Genomic DNA, 13,446 nt, shown 5'->3' with positions numbered 1-13,446 from the left:
TATTTGATCCTCACAGCTACCTTAAAATAAGTATTATTATTTTTTAATGTCATTTTATTTTTTCCAATTACATACAAAATAGTTGAAATAGGTATTATTATACGCATTTTATAGAGGAGAAAACTGAGACTGAAAGATGAAGTGATTTGCCCAAAGTTATGAAGACAGAAAGGTGGGATTGAAATTTAAGTTCTCCTGAATCCAAGTCCAACATTTTACCTACTACTTCAACTATCTAATAAGATAGCATGGTGAGCCAGGGGAATATATTTCCCTAAGAGTTATACATATTAGAATTTGAAGATAACTATGTGGTTATCTACAAGAACCTAGATTTGCTAAAGTAAATGCAGGATGGAATGGATAAGACAACTCAAAGAGTAAATAAGCAGCACAAGGGAGAGGCATGAAGTTCCAACAGAGAGAATTATGGATGATTCATCTAACCTGTGTCACAAAATAAACTTTAGTTTGTGCCAAAGTAACTTTTAAATAAGAAACAAAGAATTTAAGCAAAAATAAGTTTCTTTCATGGAAAACTATTTTAGTAAAAATCACAAACTTAAGTTTGAGTTTACAACCCTATAATGCAATCACAAATAAAACCAAAACAACCAAGATAAGAAGGAATGCAGAAAGCTAGAAAACAATTTTCACAGCTAACATTTCTGAAAAAAGGATCATTTCTAAAATTTATGAAGAACTGAATAAAATATATGTCATTCCCCAGGATATGAATAGACAGTTTTCAGATGAAGAAATTAAAGCTATCTATAGTCATATGAAAAAATGCTTTAAAACAAAATAATGCAATTATGTCTGATTTTCTAACTAAAAATCATGTAAAGTTTCATGAAGTTGAGTTCTTAAGTAATATATCAAACCTACCCCAGTCCTACCTTATTCCTCCACCATCAATTGTGAGAATACGAATTCCTCTTCCTTTCACTGGATCTGTATAGCCAATTAAAGCCAAATTTTCCCTAATAGTAGCTTGAAGAGCTTCATTCTTAGTCTGTCTTAGTCGTAGTAAGTATGGAACAAGTTTTTCCTGCAGAGGAGAAATATTCAATGAATTTTAAAATGCAAGAATGAAAAGTTTATCTCATGTTTTCAAGAATCTAGTGTTAACTTTTTTTAGAAATTACATCACTCATTTTATCTTTATAAAACTGTCATCAACATCAAGTAAAAACTTTTCTTTGTAAACTAGAGAAAATATAGTCAACTACAATAGATTATATAAAATCTTCCCATAAGAATCACAACAAAAGTTTAAGAAACCATTATCTGTTCAATTTAATAAGCCTGTATATAAAGTCCCTAAAATGTGCACTTCAAAGTTAAAAAAATAGTAAAAAAAATAGTCCTTGTCTATTTAACTAGTTTTTTCAATATTCAATGAGAGGAAAAACTGACAAATATGGCATCATACTGATATATAGGAATAAAATTATATTGCTTTTAAAAGTTGAACAAAACTAAAAGCTCTATATTTGTAAGAGTATAGGATACCTAATAAAATTTCTGATAGATCAGACCAAATTAAAAAAAATTGTTAAATCTGAAGTCTAAGAAAAGCATAATGTAAGAAGCAAAATGGTTTGGAAGTTTAAACTCATGTTGGGATAATAAGATTCAGAAATCTTTTTTTTCACTTCTATTCAGTAACCTAAGCACATGGCAGAGATTTCAAAAATCAAGAGAGGACTACAATGGTTCTAGGTAAGGCCCATACCAGATTAAAATATAATTATGAAATATTTAATAAAATAAGTAAAAATGCAGCAAAACAGATAATGTGAAGACATTTTGTAAGTCAATATGCACCTGTAGGAATCTTTATGAACAGTTTAGTGAACTCCATTTCTATTTTAATTTGATACCACTAGTCAGGAAGACTCATCTTCATGAATTCAAATCTTGCCTTAGATAACTTTTGGTTCTGTGTCCCTGGGCAAGTCACTTAATTGTGTATGCCCCAGTTTTTTCATCTGTAAAATGAGCTGGAGAAGGAAATGACGAAATCATGCCAAAAATAAATTCAAAGGGTCATGAGCTATCAAGAGCCAATAGCTTCCAGAATTCTAATAGGTGAACTAGGCTTTATTAAGTGGCTACAATCAGTCATTCAATCCATAAATATTTCTTAAACACCTCCTAAGTACTAGGTACTGTAACATACTGGGAGAATATAAAGAAAAGCAAGAGACAGCCCCTGTCCTCAAAGAGCCAACAGCCTAATGGAAAAAAATATACAAACTACTGTGAAAAAATATTAGAGATAACCAACAGAGGGAAGGCTGTACAATTAAAGGGAGAAAAGCTTCATGCAGAAGATCAGCCTTTTGAGGTCATTCAATAGAAGTCTTTTTATATCTTCATAACAGGACTTGAAGGTATCTACTACTAACATTTTTAATAGACTTATAAACAAATATTATCATTGGATGTTGTAAAATTATCATAATTAGTCTTGATCCCAACGAAGAATGATGAAAAGGCTACTACCTTCATCAGTTTGTGGAGGCAGGGGTAAAGGGCATAAAAATATAGAAATGACTTTTTTCATATTTTGAAACTGCTCTTTTATTTTTTTTTTGTTTTAAGAGATGGAGCCCTTGGAGAAAGAAGAATAAAAGGTATAAGACGAAATAAAATGTAAATAACCAATTTATTTTTTAAAAGTGCATCTTTTGGTTTAAGAGTTAAAATTACTTTAGAAATAAGAAATGTTGGGGCGGCTATGTTGGCACAGTGGATCAGGAGTGCCTGAGTTCAAATCTGGCCTCAGACACTTAATAATAACCTAGTTGTGTGGCCTTGGGCAAGCCACTTAACCTCATTGCCTTGCCAAAAAAAAAAAAACCTTAAGAAAAAAAGAAATAAGAAATGTTAGCAATCAGCCCCCTATTTCAACAGAATTGGGTATCAGAATATCACAGTTTATAAAGTGGATAAGTCATTTAATTACATTTGCTATATTGTTTTACTTTTTTGGAACAACAATTTTTCTCTCTCAAAGAGAGAGTAGTTTTTATGGTAACAAAGTATTAAAACTTGATGAAAGATAAGCTTCTTTTAATAATGAGAATTTGATTACGTGCATAAAAGCCTGTGGGGTGGAGGACTAGTTCGTAATTTTTAGAGGATGAATAAGCATAAACAGACTATATAATCTAAATTCTGGTAACATTATGTAAGACTGAAAAATGTTCAAGTCATTGTTCATATTCATTTTCATTTTAACAATTTCACAAACTGATGAAAATATTAACCAGTTCTGAAAAATCTAGTTTTGCAAATTCATGACATGTTACACAATATTGTTATAATAATAAAAAGATTCAATTATAATATTCTGTATATATGTATAATATTTTATGCAGAAAGCCAATTCATTTAGATTTATTATTCCCATTTTATAACTGAGAATACCAAAGCAAAGAAAAAACACTTCAAGATCACAAAATGAATCACTAATTAAAAGACAAAATCATGTTCTATCAGTATACAATATAAACTTTGACTCAAATAAAAAAAGTGGGCATTGGAAGAAAACTATAGTAACATCCACGTCAAACTCAACAAACATTTACTAATGTTTATTACATTTACATTTACAAACATTTTAATGTTGAGAGCCCTGAGTAAGGCCATTTTTTTTTGTGAGTTTACCAGAATTCAAAACAATAGGTTTTTAATATAAACAATGGACTTTTCTTACTGGGGGAACAAAACTGAAAGTACATCTATAGCCTAATAATTTAACACCCTATGTCCCACCTCCTGTAAGGGAGCAATGATCAAAAAACACAATCTGTGAGGGAGGAAATGTAAATTATCACTAATTACATGAAAAGATAAATTCCTTTATACCCATAAGAACTTTTTAAAAAATTAAAAATTCAATGCTGATAGGGCTGTAGGAGACAGCTACTCTAAAACAATGTGGGAGGGACTGCAGACCACTTAAAACATTTTGACTTTGTGATTTTATTGCTAGGTCTCTATTTCAAAAATATCTGGTTCTAGAACAATATTCACAGCTGCTCTACTTGTAACAGAAAAAGAACTGGAAACAACTTATGTTCAAACAATAGACAAATACCTAAGTAAATTATCGTATGTTACTGGAAGAATATTATACTACTGCAAAACGTGTGTGTGTGTGTGTGTGTGTAAGGAAATATGGAAGATTTGTATGAAGGTGATAAAAAGTAAATCTGAAGATATAGAACTGAACACACACTGAGAACAAAAGAAAGAAGGAAGGTATTTAAAGCCAAAGGTGGCAGTTTTCTGGACAGGCGAGGAAAAGGAGAGAAAACAAAACATTTTATCTATTTGTTAATTCTTTTGGTCTTGCTTTGTTAAAAGCATTGGAAGAGGATGAGGGTCTAATTCAGCCTCTTATTTTGCATGCATATTTGAAAATTTTTGTTTATAAGTTTATAACTTTTTTTTATGTTCTAAAGAAATAATGATAGGTACCAAGTGAGCCAACCAATACATGTTCCGGTTTTTATTTGTAAAGCTTAGTATTAATGGGGTAACATTTATCAGCAGGATGGATAGCAAAACTTTGCAATTAATTAGTAGTAGTTAAAGCACATAAAAACCAAAGCTAAAAAAAAAAATCCAAAAAATGAGAACCTCTCTCTCTATGAGAGCTTATAAGTAAAAAACAAAACAAACAAAAACCCAACTCACCTTGACAGCTAGTGCTTTTGCTTCAGGAAATGCTAGAAGATGAAAAGTTATTTCTTCAACCCTGGTAAGACAGAGTCTATGATCAGTTGTTCTTCTTAATGCTTGAACTAAAGCTCGGGTTCGGTTATCTATACTCACCCTTTCAATAATCTATAAAATATATAGAAAGAAAAATAAGTAACTGACAGGATGGAAAAAACTATTAATTCATAAGAAAAACCAGGAAAACAAAAAAAAATCCTATATTTGACAAATAAAAAAACAAAGCTAATTATAAGGAAAGCTTGCCTTTTCTCGCTGAAGAGACAGGCGTTTTTTCTCTTCATCTTCTTTTTCTTTCCTGCTAACCTCCTCAGTTGAGTTACCCCCTTGAAATTCTTCTGAATTTTGTTTTGAATCAGCTTTTAGTTTGGGTACAAGTCCACCAATGTAGCCACCCACAAAGGCTTGCACACTGTCAGTAGGCCGTGCAAGAAAGTTAGCAAGGCTCTGTTTAACAGAAACTGGAAGAGCACCAGAAGTCTCAGTGAGCTCCTCTGGCTGAGCTGCAGGAGCTGAAAGAAACTGTGAATCTGTCCCCTTCTCTTTAAGTTGAACTACTTCTGTAGAACTCTGTCTAATTTTAGTGTCTTCTTTTCCCTCTTTAATCTCTGTATCCTTCTGTACACGTTTATTTTCATTTCTTTCAGTCATACTTGCAAAATATGAATTTATATGACTTGATAAAAAGTATAATGATTCTTCAAATTTTGTGATTATATAGTTTGTGAAATAAATGTTTTGTTTGTTGTCTTCTAGACTTTTCTCTAAAACTGGGTGAATCTTGGCTGGGCTTTCCAAAGAAGGGTCTGAGATTTTGCTTTCTGGAAAAGGACTCTTTTCTGTTGTATTACCACCTGAATCATTTAGAGTATTGGTGCCAGAAGCTTGTTTCACACTTTTCTGGTTTAATATGTCATCTTCTGATTTTTTCTTCGATGTTCCTGGTTTGAATTTAGAGAAACGTGAAAACATTTCATTCTGATTTCCAAAAACAGCTTTTGAAACAGAGTCCAAGGTGTTTTTAATACGGGACATATGAATGTTTACTTTTGTTAGTCCCTTGGGTGCTGAAGTGCTAAGTTTTAAAACTCCAATGTGTAAATCATGGTTGAATGGATTGTAATAGTGTTTACTACAAACAAATGTGTGACTCTTGGTACATTTATATTTTATTTTGCTTGTATGAAAACTTCTTTGCTGATTGATATAGTTTATCTTCCAATGATACTTGGGTATGCACAAGAGATAGAGTTGTTTGCCTCTTTTTCCAACAAAGGCTTCTTGCATTACTAAGGATATAAATATATATATCTAAAATCAAATGAATGGACATTACTTAAGACGTTACTTATGACATTCTTTCACTCCATTGCTGAATGCTTCATTCAAAAAACTTCACATTCATAGTTTTATCTGAAATGTTAAGAAAAGAAAAAAGTTAAAATTTTAAAAATGGAAACAAAAAATATATTCTTTGAATTTAATTCAATCTGCCTCAAGTAAGTGGGACAAGGAATTTTTATTTTAACTCATGTAGCCTTTTATTTTTAGATAATGGGAATGAAGTCACCAATCAATACAGTAGCCAATGGAAATAAAAGGGTCAGTAGAAATTTCTCTAGACAGAAAAAATTTAGGGAGTTTTTTAATAGATTAGTTCTTCTAGTCCACATAACACCATATAAGTAGAAGCTATTGTCTCACACAGGATAGTTTTACCCCTTTAACTACATAGCAAACTTTTTAATAGAACTTTCATCTTACATTTATATTCAACGCTTAATACAGAGTAGGAACTAAGTAAAGTACGGAGACAATTGAGGGAAAAGTCTTTCTAGGTCTTTGTTTTTTAAAAAGGAGATTATTGTCATTTTATTAAGTAATTAAAAAGTACTGTTATAGTGCTTATACATCATTTAGATCTGTTCAACAATGCCCTCTCCCCATGGTTTGTAAAAATGAAATAAGAGAAAGGAAGAAGGAAAGATAATTTGAATCCAGGACTGTAAAACTTGAGTCATCTTAGCTCTCTATCTGAATGTGGTAATGAAAATCAGTATTTATTGAGTCTCTGTCTCTGTAAAACAGCATTGTGGGTTTTACAGAGGAAGTAAGACAGGAGCTCTTGTTTAGAATCTTGTTAGGTGGACAACACTAACACACATGAAATACCTGAAGAATGCTTAAGTACTAAATTGTGTAAGGAAAGTTTAGTAAATAGATTGGTATGACCTACATGAGTTAAGTTTCTTAAGTGTTTTGAAGCTAGATCATGAAGAATAGGTAGCGTTTATATAGGCAGAATGGAGGGTATTTTGTGCACGGTCAAGCAACCAATTCTAAATCAATGGATTATATATGATTTTGAACTGGAAACTTCAGAGACTTCAGAGGTGGAAAGTGAGGCATAGGAAAATTTAAAAGAACGGTTACACTGTTTCAGAGATAAGACTTGAACCCAGGTCCTCTGATTTCAGAGTACTCTTTCCATTCCACTATTGTTGCTATCTCTATCCAGTCAATAATGATACCATTGCCAAATGCTTTGCAGTAAGGTCAATGCCCTTTAATCTAGCAATTCAACTACAGGGTATGTATATCCCAACAATGTCTAATACAGGAAGATCCAGTCCATATCAAAATATCACTTTTGTAGTAGCAAAAAGCTGGGTGAAAATGGTGTTCATTGATGTTAATGAGAATAGCTGTAAGACAGGGTAATAGAATATTACTGTGCTATAAGAAATGATGAATATGAGTAATCCAAGCTACAAGATAAGAAACACTATATATCTTATCAAAGCAGTCACTGTGCTAACTGGTTCTATATTAACAATCTTATTTGTAAAAATTAGGATGGAGAAGTGGATAGTTGGAGTTAATACATTAGGAGATGATATAAATTAAACAGTATCCATTTAATAAAAAGCATTGATTATACCCTTTAAAAATAAAAAAAATATAGGATACTATATCCTCAAAATTACCCTAGTCAAGCTAGCTTTCAAAAAAAAAAGTAGGGTGGGGTAGGGGGCCCCAGGATCATAAATTTGGTTCTGGTCAGGACTTCAGAAATGAGCTGTAACTTTTATTTTACAAGTAAGGAAGTCAGGGTCAAAGAAATTAACGTTCCCAAATTTACAGAAGTAGTAAGAGGCAAAATGTTACCTGGCTCACTTGCTACCTTTATGACTCTTTTGATAACTCAATTTTTTTCATCTACAAAAGGAGGAGATTGGACAAGAAATCTTTTCTCATTCTCAGTCTGTGATCTGATTGAACTAATGACCTCTGACTTTGCCCTAAAATATACAATCTCTTAAGAAAAGAACTCAGTGCATCATAACGGATTCTTTTTTGTTGTTGTTGATTTTACTTTTGGCATTTTTTTTATTTGTAAGGCAATGGAATTAAGTGACTTGCCCAAGGTCACACAACTAAGTAAGTATTAAGTGTCTGAGGCCGCCTTTGAACTCAGGTCCTCCTGACTCTGGGGCTGGCGCTCTATCCACTGGGCCACCTAGCTGCCCCAGATCATAACCAATTCTTAATGAAGTCAAGCTGTCTTCAAGTGGCCATTACTTCTTTTCTTAAATGGAATGGAAAAGAAAGGGCTAATCCAGAGTTATTGTGACTGTATACAGAGGATAAAGAGTATGATATTGAGATAAAGAGAATTCTAAGATCTCTAGTCAGCCATAATGAAAAACTGCTGGAGATGATATGGTTAGAAAGTCAGTTTGAGGAACAGCAAGAAAAATGATGTTTAATTTTGGACGCCCTGATTAAAATGAAAGTATCTTTCAATCCACTAATTCATAAAGATATTATAAAGAATATACTATGTATAATATAAACTTCCTTATAAATGTGAAAGAAAAAGAAGTAGGGCTATTTTTTAAAGTCAGTACCATATAAAACAGAGAATGGGAGATAAGGGCTGGGACTTATCCACAAAGAAGTAATGGCTTAATGTCATTACCTTAACAAAGGAATAAATGTAGACATAAGGAAGAAGATCAGAGAGCAATGCAGCCACAGGAGGAGGAATGCAAAGGAAGAAAAAGGAAAATTCAAGAAATGAGTGTTATTGTTCAGTTGTATCTGACTCTCCATGACACCATTTTTGCATTATCTTGGCAGAAATGCTGGAATGTTTTGCTGTTTCCTTCTCTAGATCATTATACAGAGGAAACTGAAACAAAGAGGGTTAAATGACTTATCCAGGGTTACACAGCTAAATAAATATCTGAGGTTGGCTTTGTGCTCAGGAGGATGAGTCTTCCCAACTACAGGCCCCTCCAGCTACCAGCTGCTCTTCAAGCAATGAGTAAATGAACTCAATTAAAATAGAGGACTTTCAATGAGGACTAAGAAAAGGGCCTGAACAGGAAAACCATGGAATTCTCTACTTTATATCCATGATTTACCCTTATGTGCATCGATTTACCCTTATGTACATCCTGACCTCCACTACCAGCCCCACTGAATTATGCTGTCATAAATTGAAGTAGAGAAGGATCAGCATAAATTTTCTTACAATTCCAGAAAAGGAGCTCAAATATATGCAATATCAATTGTATCATATCTATGGAAAGCATTTGTCATTAGGCTGTTGCTTCTGCTGAAGTTCACAATTCCATTTAACCTTAAAGGAGAAAAAGCAATATCTACAGAAATTTTAACCTGACATTTCATACAACCATAAAGATATTTAAAGTATTTAGGGTAAGAGGCAGTAGGGCTCAGTAGAAAGTGTGTTGTATCTGGAATAAAAGAACTTAAATCCAAACTGAGTGTTGTTTACTACTTTTATGTCTTGGGTTTAATTAAGAGAGTTTTCTCTGTAATCCAGAGAAGTTTCTACATGTATGAAATGAAGAGATTAGACCAGATGAGTAAACCCTGAGGTCCCTTCCAGTTTTAAATATTAAATTTATGATTTCCTTGCAGTTCTAAATCTTATTCTTTTTTGCTTGTTTGTTTGGGGTTTTTTTGTTTTTTGCAAGGCATTGGGGTTAAGTGTCTGAGGCCAAATTTGAACTCAAGTACTCCTGACTCCAGGGCTGGTGCTCTATCCACTGCGCTACCTAGCCACCCCCTACATCTTATATTCTTAAAACAAACAAAAAAAATCACATTCCCTTCCAGTTCTCTTATATTCTTTTTTTTTTTCAGCCAGGTTTTCATTTTTATTATTCTATGCTTTGCAGAGATACACTGGAAAAACCTATAGGTTGTCCTCTGTTTTATGGGCATCTACTGCTAAACTTTTTTTATCACATTTTGTACAGTTTGTTTTTTCACATGAAAATGAGGGAATAACTTCTAGTTACCACTAGGTCCTAAATCCCTAGTACCTTAAATGCTCACCTAGGGTTAGACTTTCCTTCTAAGGAGAGAATGCATGAAGATCTTTCCCTCTTTGCCTCTCTATGACTTTGTTACTATTATTTTTTTAATTAAAGATGTGAGTTTTACAATTTTCCCCCCCCAATCTTACTTCCCTCTCCCCACACCCCCATGGAAAGCAATCTGTCAATCTTTACTTTGTTTCCATCTTGTACACTGATCCAAATTGAGTGTGATGAGAGAGAAATCACATCCTTAAGGAAGAAACAAAAAGTATGTGAGATAACAAGATCAGACAATATGTTTTTTTTCTAAATTAAAGGGAATAGTCCTTGAACCTTGTTCAAACTTCATGGCTCTTTATCTGGATACAGATGGCACTCTCCTTTGCAGACAGCCCAGAATTGTCCCTGGTTGTCGCACTGATGGGATGAGCGAGTCCTTCAAGGTTGAACATCACCCTCATGTTGCTGTTAGGGTATACAGTGTTTTTCTGGTTCTGCTCATCTTACTCAGCATCAGTTCATGCAAATCCTTCCTGGCTTCCCTGAATTCCCATCCCTCCTGATTTCTAATAGAACAATAGTGTTCCGTGACATACATATATCACAGTTTGCTAAGCCATTCCCCAATTGAAGGACATTTACTGGATTTCTAATTCTTTGCCACCACAAGCAGGGCTGCTATGAATATTTTTGTACAAGTGATGTTTTTACCCTTTTTTCATCACCTCTTCAGGGTACAGACCCAGTAGTGGTATTGCTGGATCAAAGGGTATGCTCATTTTTGTTGACCTTTGGGTGTAGTTACAAATTTCTCTCCAGAAAGGATGGATGAGTTTACAGCTCCACCAACAGTGTAATCATGTCCCAGTAAATCTTATACTTTTTTTTAGGTGTTTTTGCAAGGCAAATGGGGTTAAGTGGCTTGCCCAAGGCCACACAGCTAGGTAATTATTAAGTGTTTGAGACCAGATTTGAACCCAGGTACTCCAAGGCTGGTGCTTTATCCACTACGCCTAGTCACCCCAAATCTTATATTCTTAAAACAAAAAAATTATCACATTCCCTTCCAGTTCTAAATCTTATATTCTTAAAACAAAAAATTATCACATTCCCTTCTAATTCTAAATCTTATGGTAGTCTTAAAAAAACATCACATATATAAATATACATATAAAGACACATATAGCAAGTATAAGTTGTTTTCAATTAAAAAAACTACATGATCAGAAAAGATGTAACTCAAGTGTCATGGGGAAATAAAAGATTTCATTATCTGAGTTATTATTTTTTTTTGCAAGGCAAATGAGGTTAAGTGGCTTGCCCAAGGCCACACAGCTAGGTAATTATTAAGTGTCTGAGGTCATATTTGAACTCAGGTACTCCTGACTCCAGGGCCAGTGCTCTATCCAGTGCACCACCTAGCAGCCCCTATCTGAGTTATTTTTAAAGAATTTCTGGTATTAGCAGTATGGACCAAAAATAACAAACTTCCATATGATCCCATATTTACCTGTGGCAAGATCCTTAAGTGTGACCACTTCCTTTCAAAAAGAGAGAGATCAATCAGCTTACAGTCCTCATCCAGATGGCATAGTTTTAATATCTTTTGTTTCTATATTCAATTCTCTTTCTTCTAGAGAGCACCCACTAGAAAACAACTGATACACTATTTTAAGAACCACTGGGTAATAATGAGCTCATGTTCTACCCTTTGCCCTTCTGCAAACCTATTCTCTTCGTGTTTTTTTTTTCCTGGAAGTCCCTTCTTTCTTTGAGTTAGTGCCAGCATCCTATTTCGAAACTAGGTTAGTTGTCGCAACAGCTGATTGCATTCTCTGGCCTTCTCGGCCCGCCCCCCATGCCCTTCGATCTCTAGAAATCGCTTCGGTTTTCCATATAGAGAAATCTATCGAGATACAGGGTGTCATGATAATTTTGGGGGGATTTTAAGCACCTATATATAAAACGTAGAGAAAGCCTACAACTAGCACAATTTACACAAAAAAGGAAATACAGCTTACTTAAACAACCCATTACCCTTCGATCTCTAGAAATCGCTTCATCTTTGTATGGAGAAATCTATCGGGGTGTCACGATAATTTTGGGGGGATTTTGAGCACCTATATATTAAAGGTCAAGAAACCCTACAACTAGAACAATTTACACAAAAAAGGAAATAAAGCTTACTTAAACAACCCATTACCCTTCGATTTCTAGAAATCGCTTCATCTTTGTATGGAGAAATCTATCGGGGTGTCACGATAATTTTGGGGGGATTTTGAGCACCTATATATTAAACGTAGAGAAACCCTACAACTAGAACAATTTACACAAAAAAGGAAATACAGCTTACTTAACCCATTACCCTTCGATCTCTAGAAATCGCTTCATCTTTGTATGGAGAAATCTATCGGGGTGTCACGATAATTTGGGGGGAATTTTGAGCACCTATATATTCAACGTCGAGAAACCCTCAACTAGCACAATTTACACACAAAAAAGAAAATAAAGCTTACTCAAACAACCCATGCCCTTCGATCTCTAGAAATCGCTGCATCTTTGTATGGAGCAATCTATCGGGGTGTCACGATAATTTTGGGGGGATTTTGAGCACCTATATATTAAACGTAGAGAACCCTACAACCAGCACAATTTGCCCAAAAAAGCAAGTAAAGCTTACTCAAACAATGGAGTGCTGGAGAAGGAAGGGCCCTGCGGACGGAAACACGTCGCTCGCCCCACACACCCCAGAAGCCCATCCGCCGCCAGACTAAGGGCCCAACCCGGGGAGGAGCGGGCACTGGGGCCGCCGCGTCCGGAGCGGAGAGGGTCGGAGGAGGCGAGGGAGTGGGTGGAGACTGCCAAACCCAAACACAACACATGGCGCGGAGGGGGGAGGGGGCCCGGACCGCGCCAAAGCTTCAGGAGGACGGGGGTCCGCGGGGGGCCCCGCGCGCCGGAGGCGCTATCGCGACACCTCGGAGCCGGCGGATAAATCAGGGGGAAGCGAGGGAAGGGGAAGGCGGCCGCGGCGGGGGGCCGGGGCCCACTTACCGGGCCGCGGGCCGACCGCAGCTCAGCGCCGCATCTCGCCCTCCACCCGGCGGAGATCAGTGACGTCAGCCCGGGCCCAGGCCCCGCCCCCTATCGCACCACCCAGATCAGCTGAGGGACCAACACAAACGAGCTGGCCAATCCGGAGCCGCTCGGCACGCCCCATCGCCCCGCCCCCGCACGGCACGAAGGAAGTGACGTCACGCGGGGGAAGCCCGGATCAGCCAATCAGCGGGCCGTGACGTGGACGGGACCCTCGGCGTCGGGCTACGGCTTCCTT

General features: G+C 35.7%; 1 protein-coding gene across 1 annotated transcript in view; it reads right to left on the bottom strand.

Moving 5' to 3' along the window:
* PNPLA8 (patatin like domain 8, phospholipase A2) overlaps positions 1–13,236 on the bottom strand; it is a 47,605-nt gene extending 34,369 nt beyond the window's left edge. The window contains exons 1-4 of the mRNA XM_074193906.1: positions 13,167–13,236; positions 5,002–6,168; positions 4,714–4,863; positions 900–1,051 (exon numbers count right to left, since the gene is read on the bottom strand). Of these exons, the coding sequence (XP_074050007.1) occupies positions 900–1,051; positions 4,714–4,863; positions 5,002–6,042 (1,343 nt within the window). The 5' untranslated portion in view covers positions 6,043–6,168; positions 13,167–13,236. The remainder of the gene's footprint in view (positions 1–899; positions 1,052–4,713; positions 4,864–5,001; positions 6,169–13,166) is intronic.
* Positions 13,237–13,446: the final 210 nt, after the last annotated feature.

This window comes from Macrotis lagotis, chromosome 7 (genome assembly GCF_037893015.1).
Source record: "Macrotis lagotis isolate mMagLag1 chromosome 7, bilby.v1.9.chrom.fasta, whole genome shotgun sequence".
In the NCBI taxonomy this organism is placed as follows: Eukaryota; Metazoa; Chordata; class Mammalia; order Peramelemorphia; family Peramelidae; genus Macrotis; species Macrotis lagotis.
Note: the sequence above shows the minus strand (reverse complement) of the source record. Positions and strands in the feature narration are given on the sequence as shown.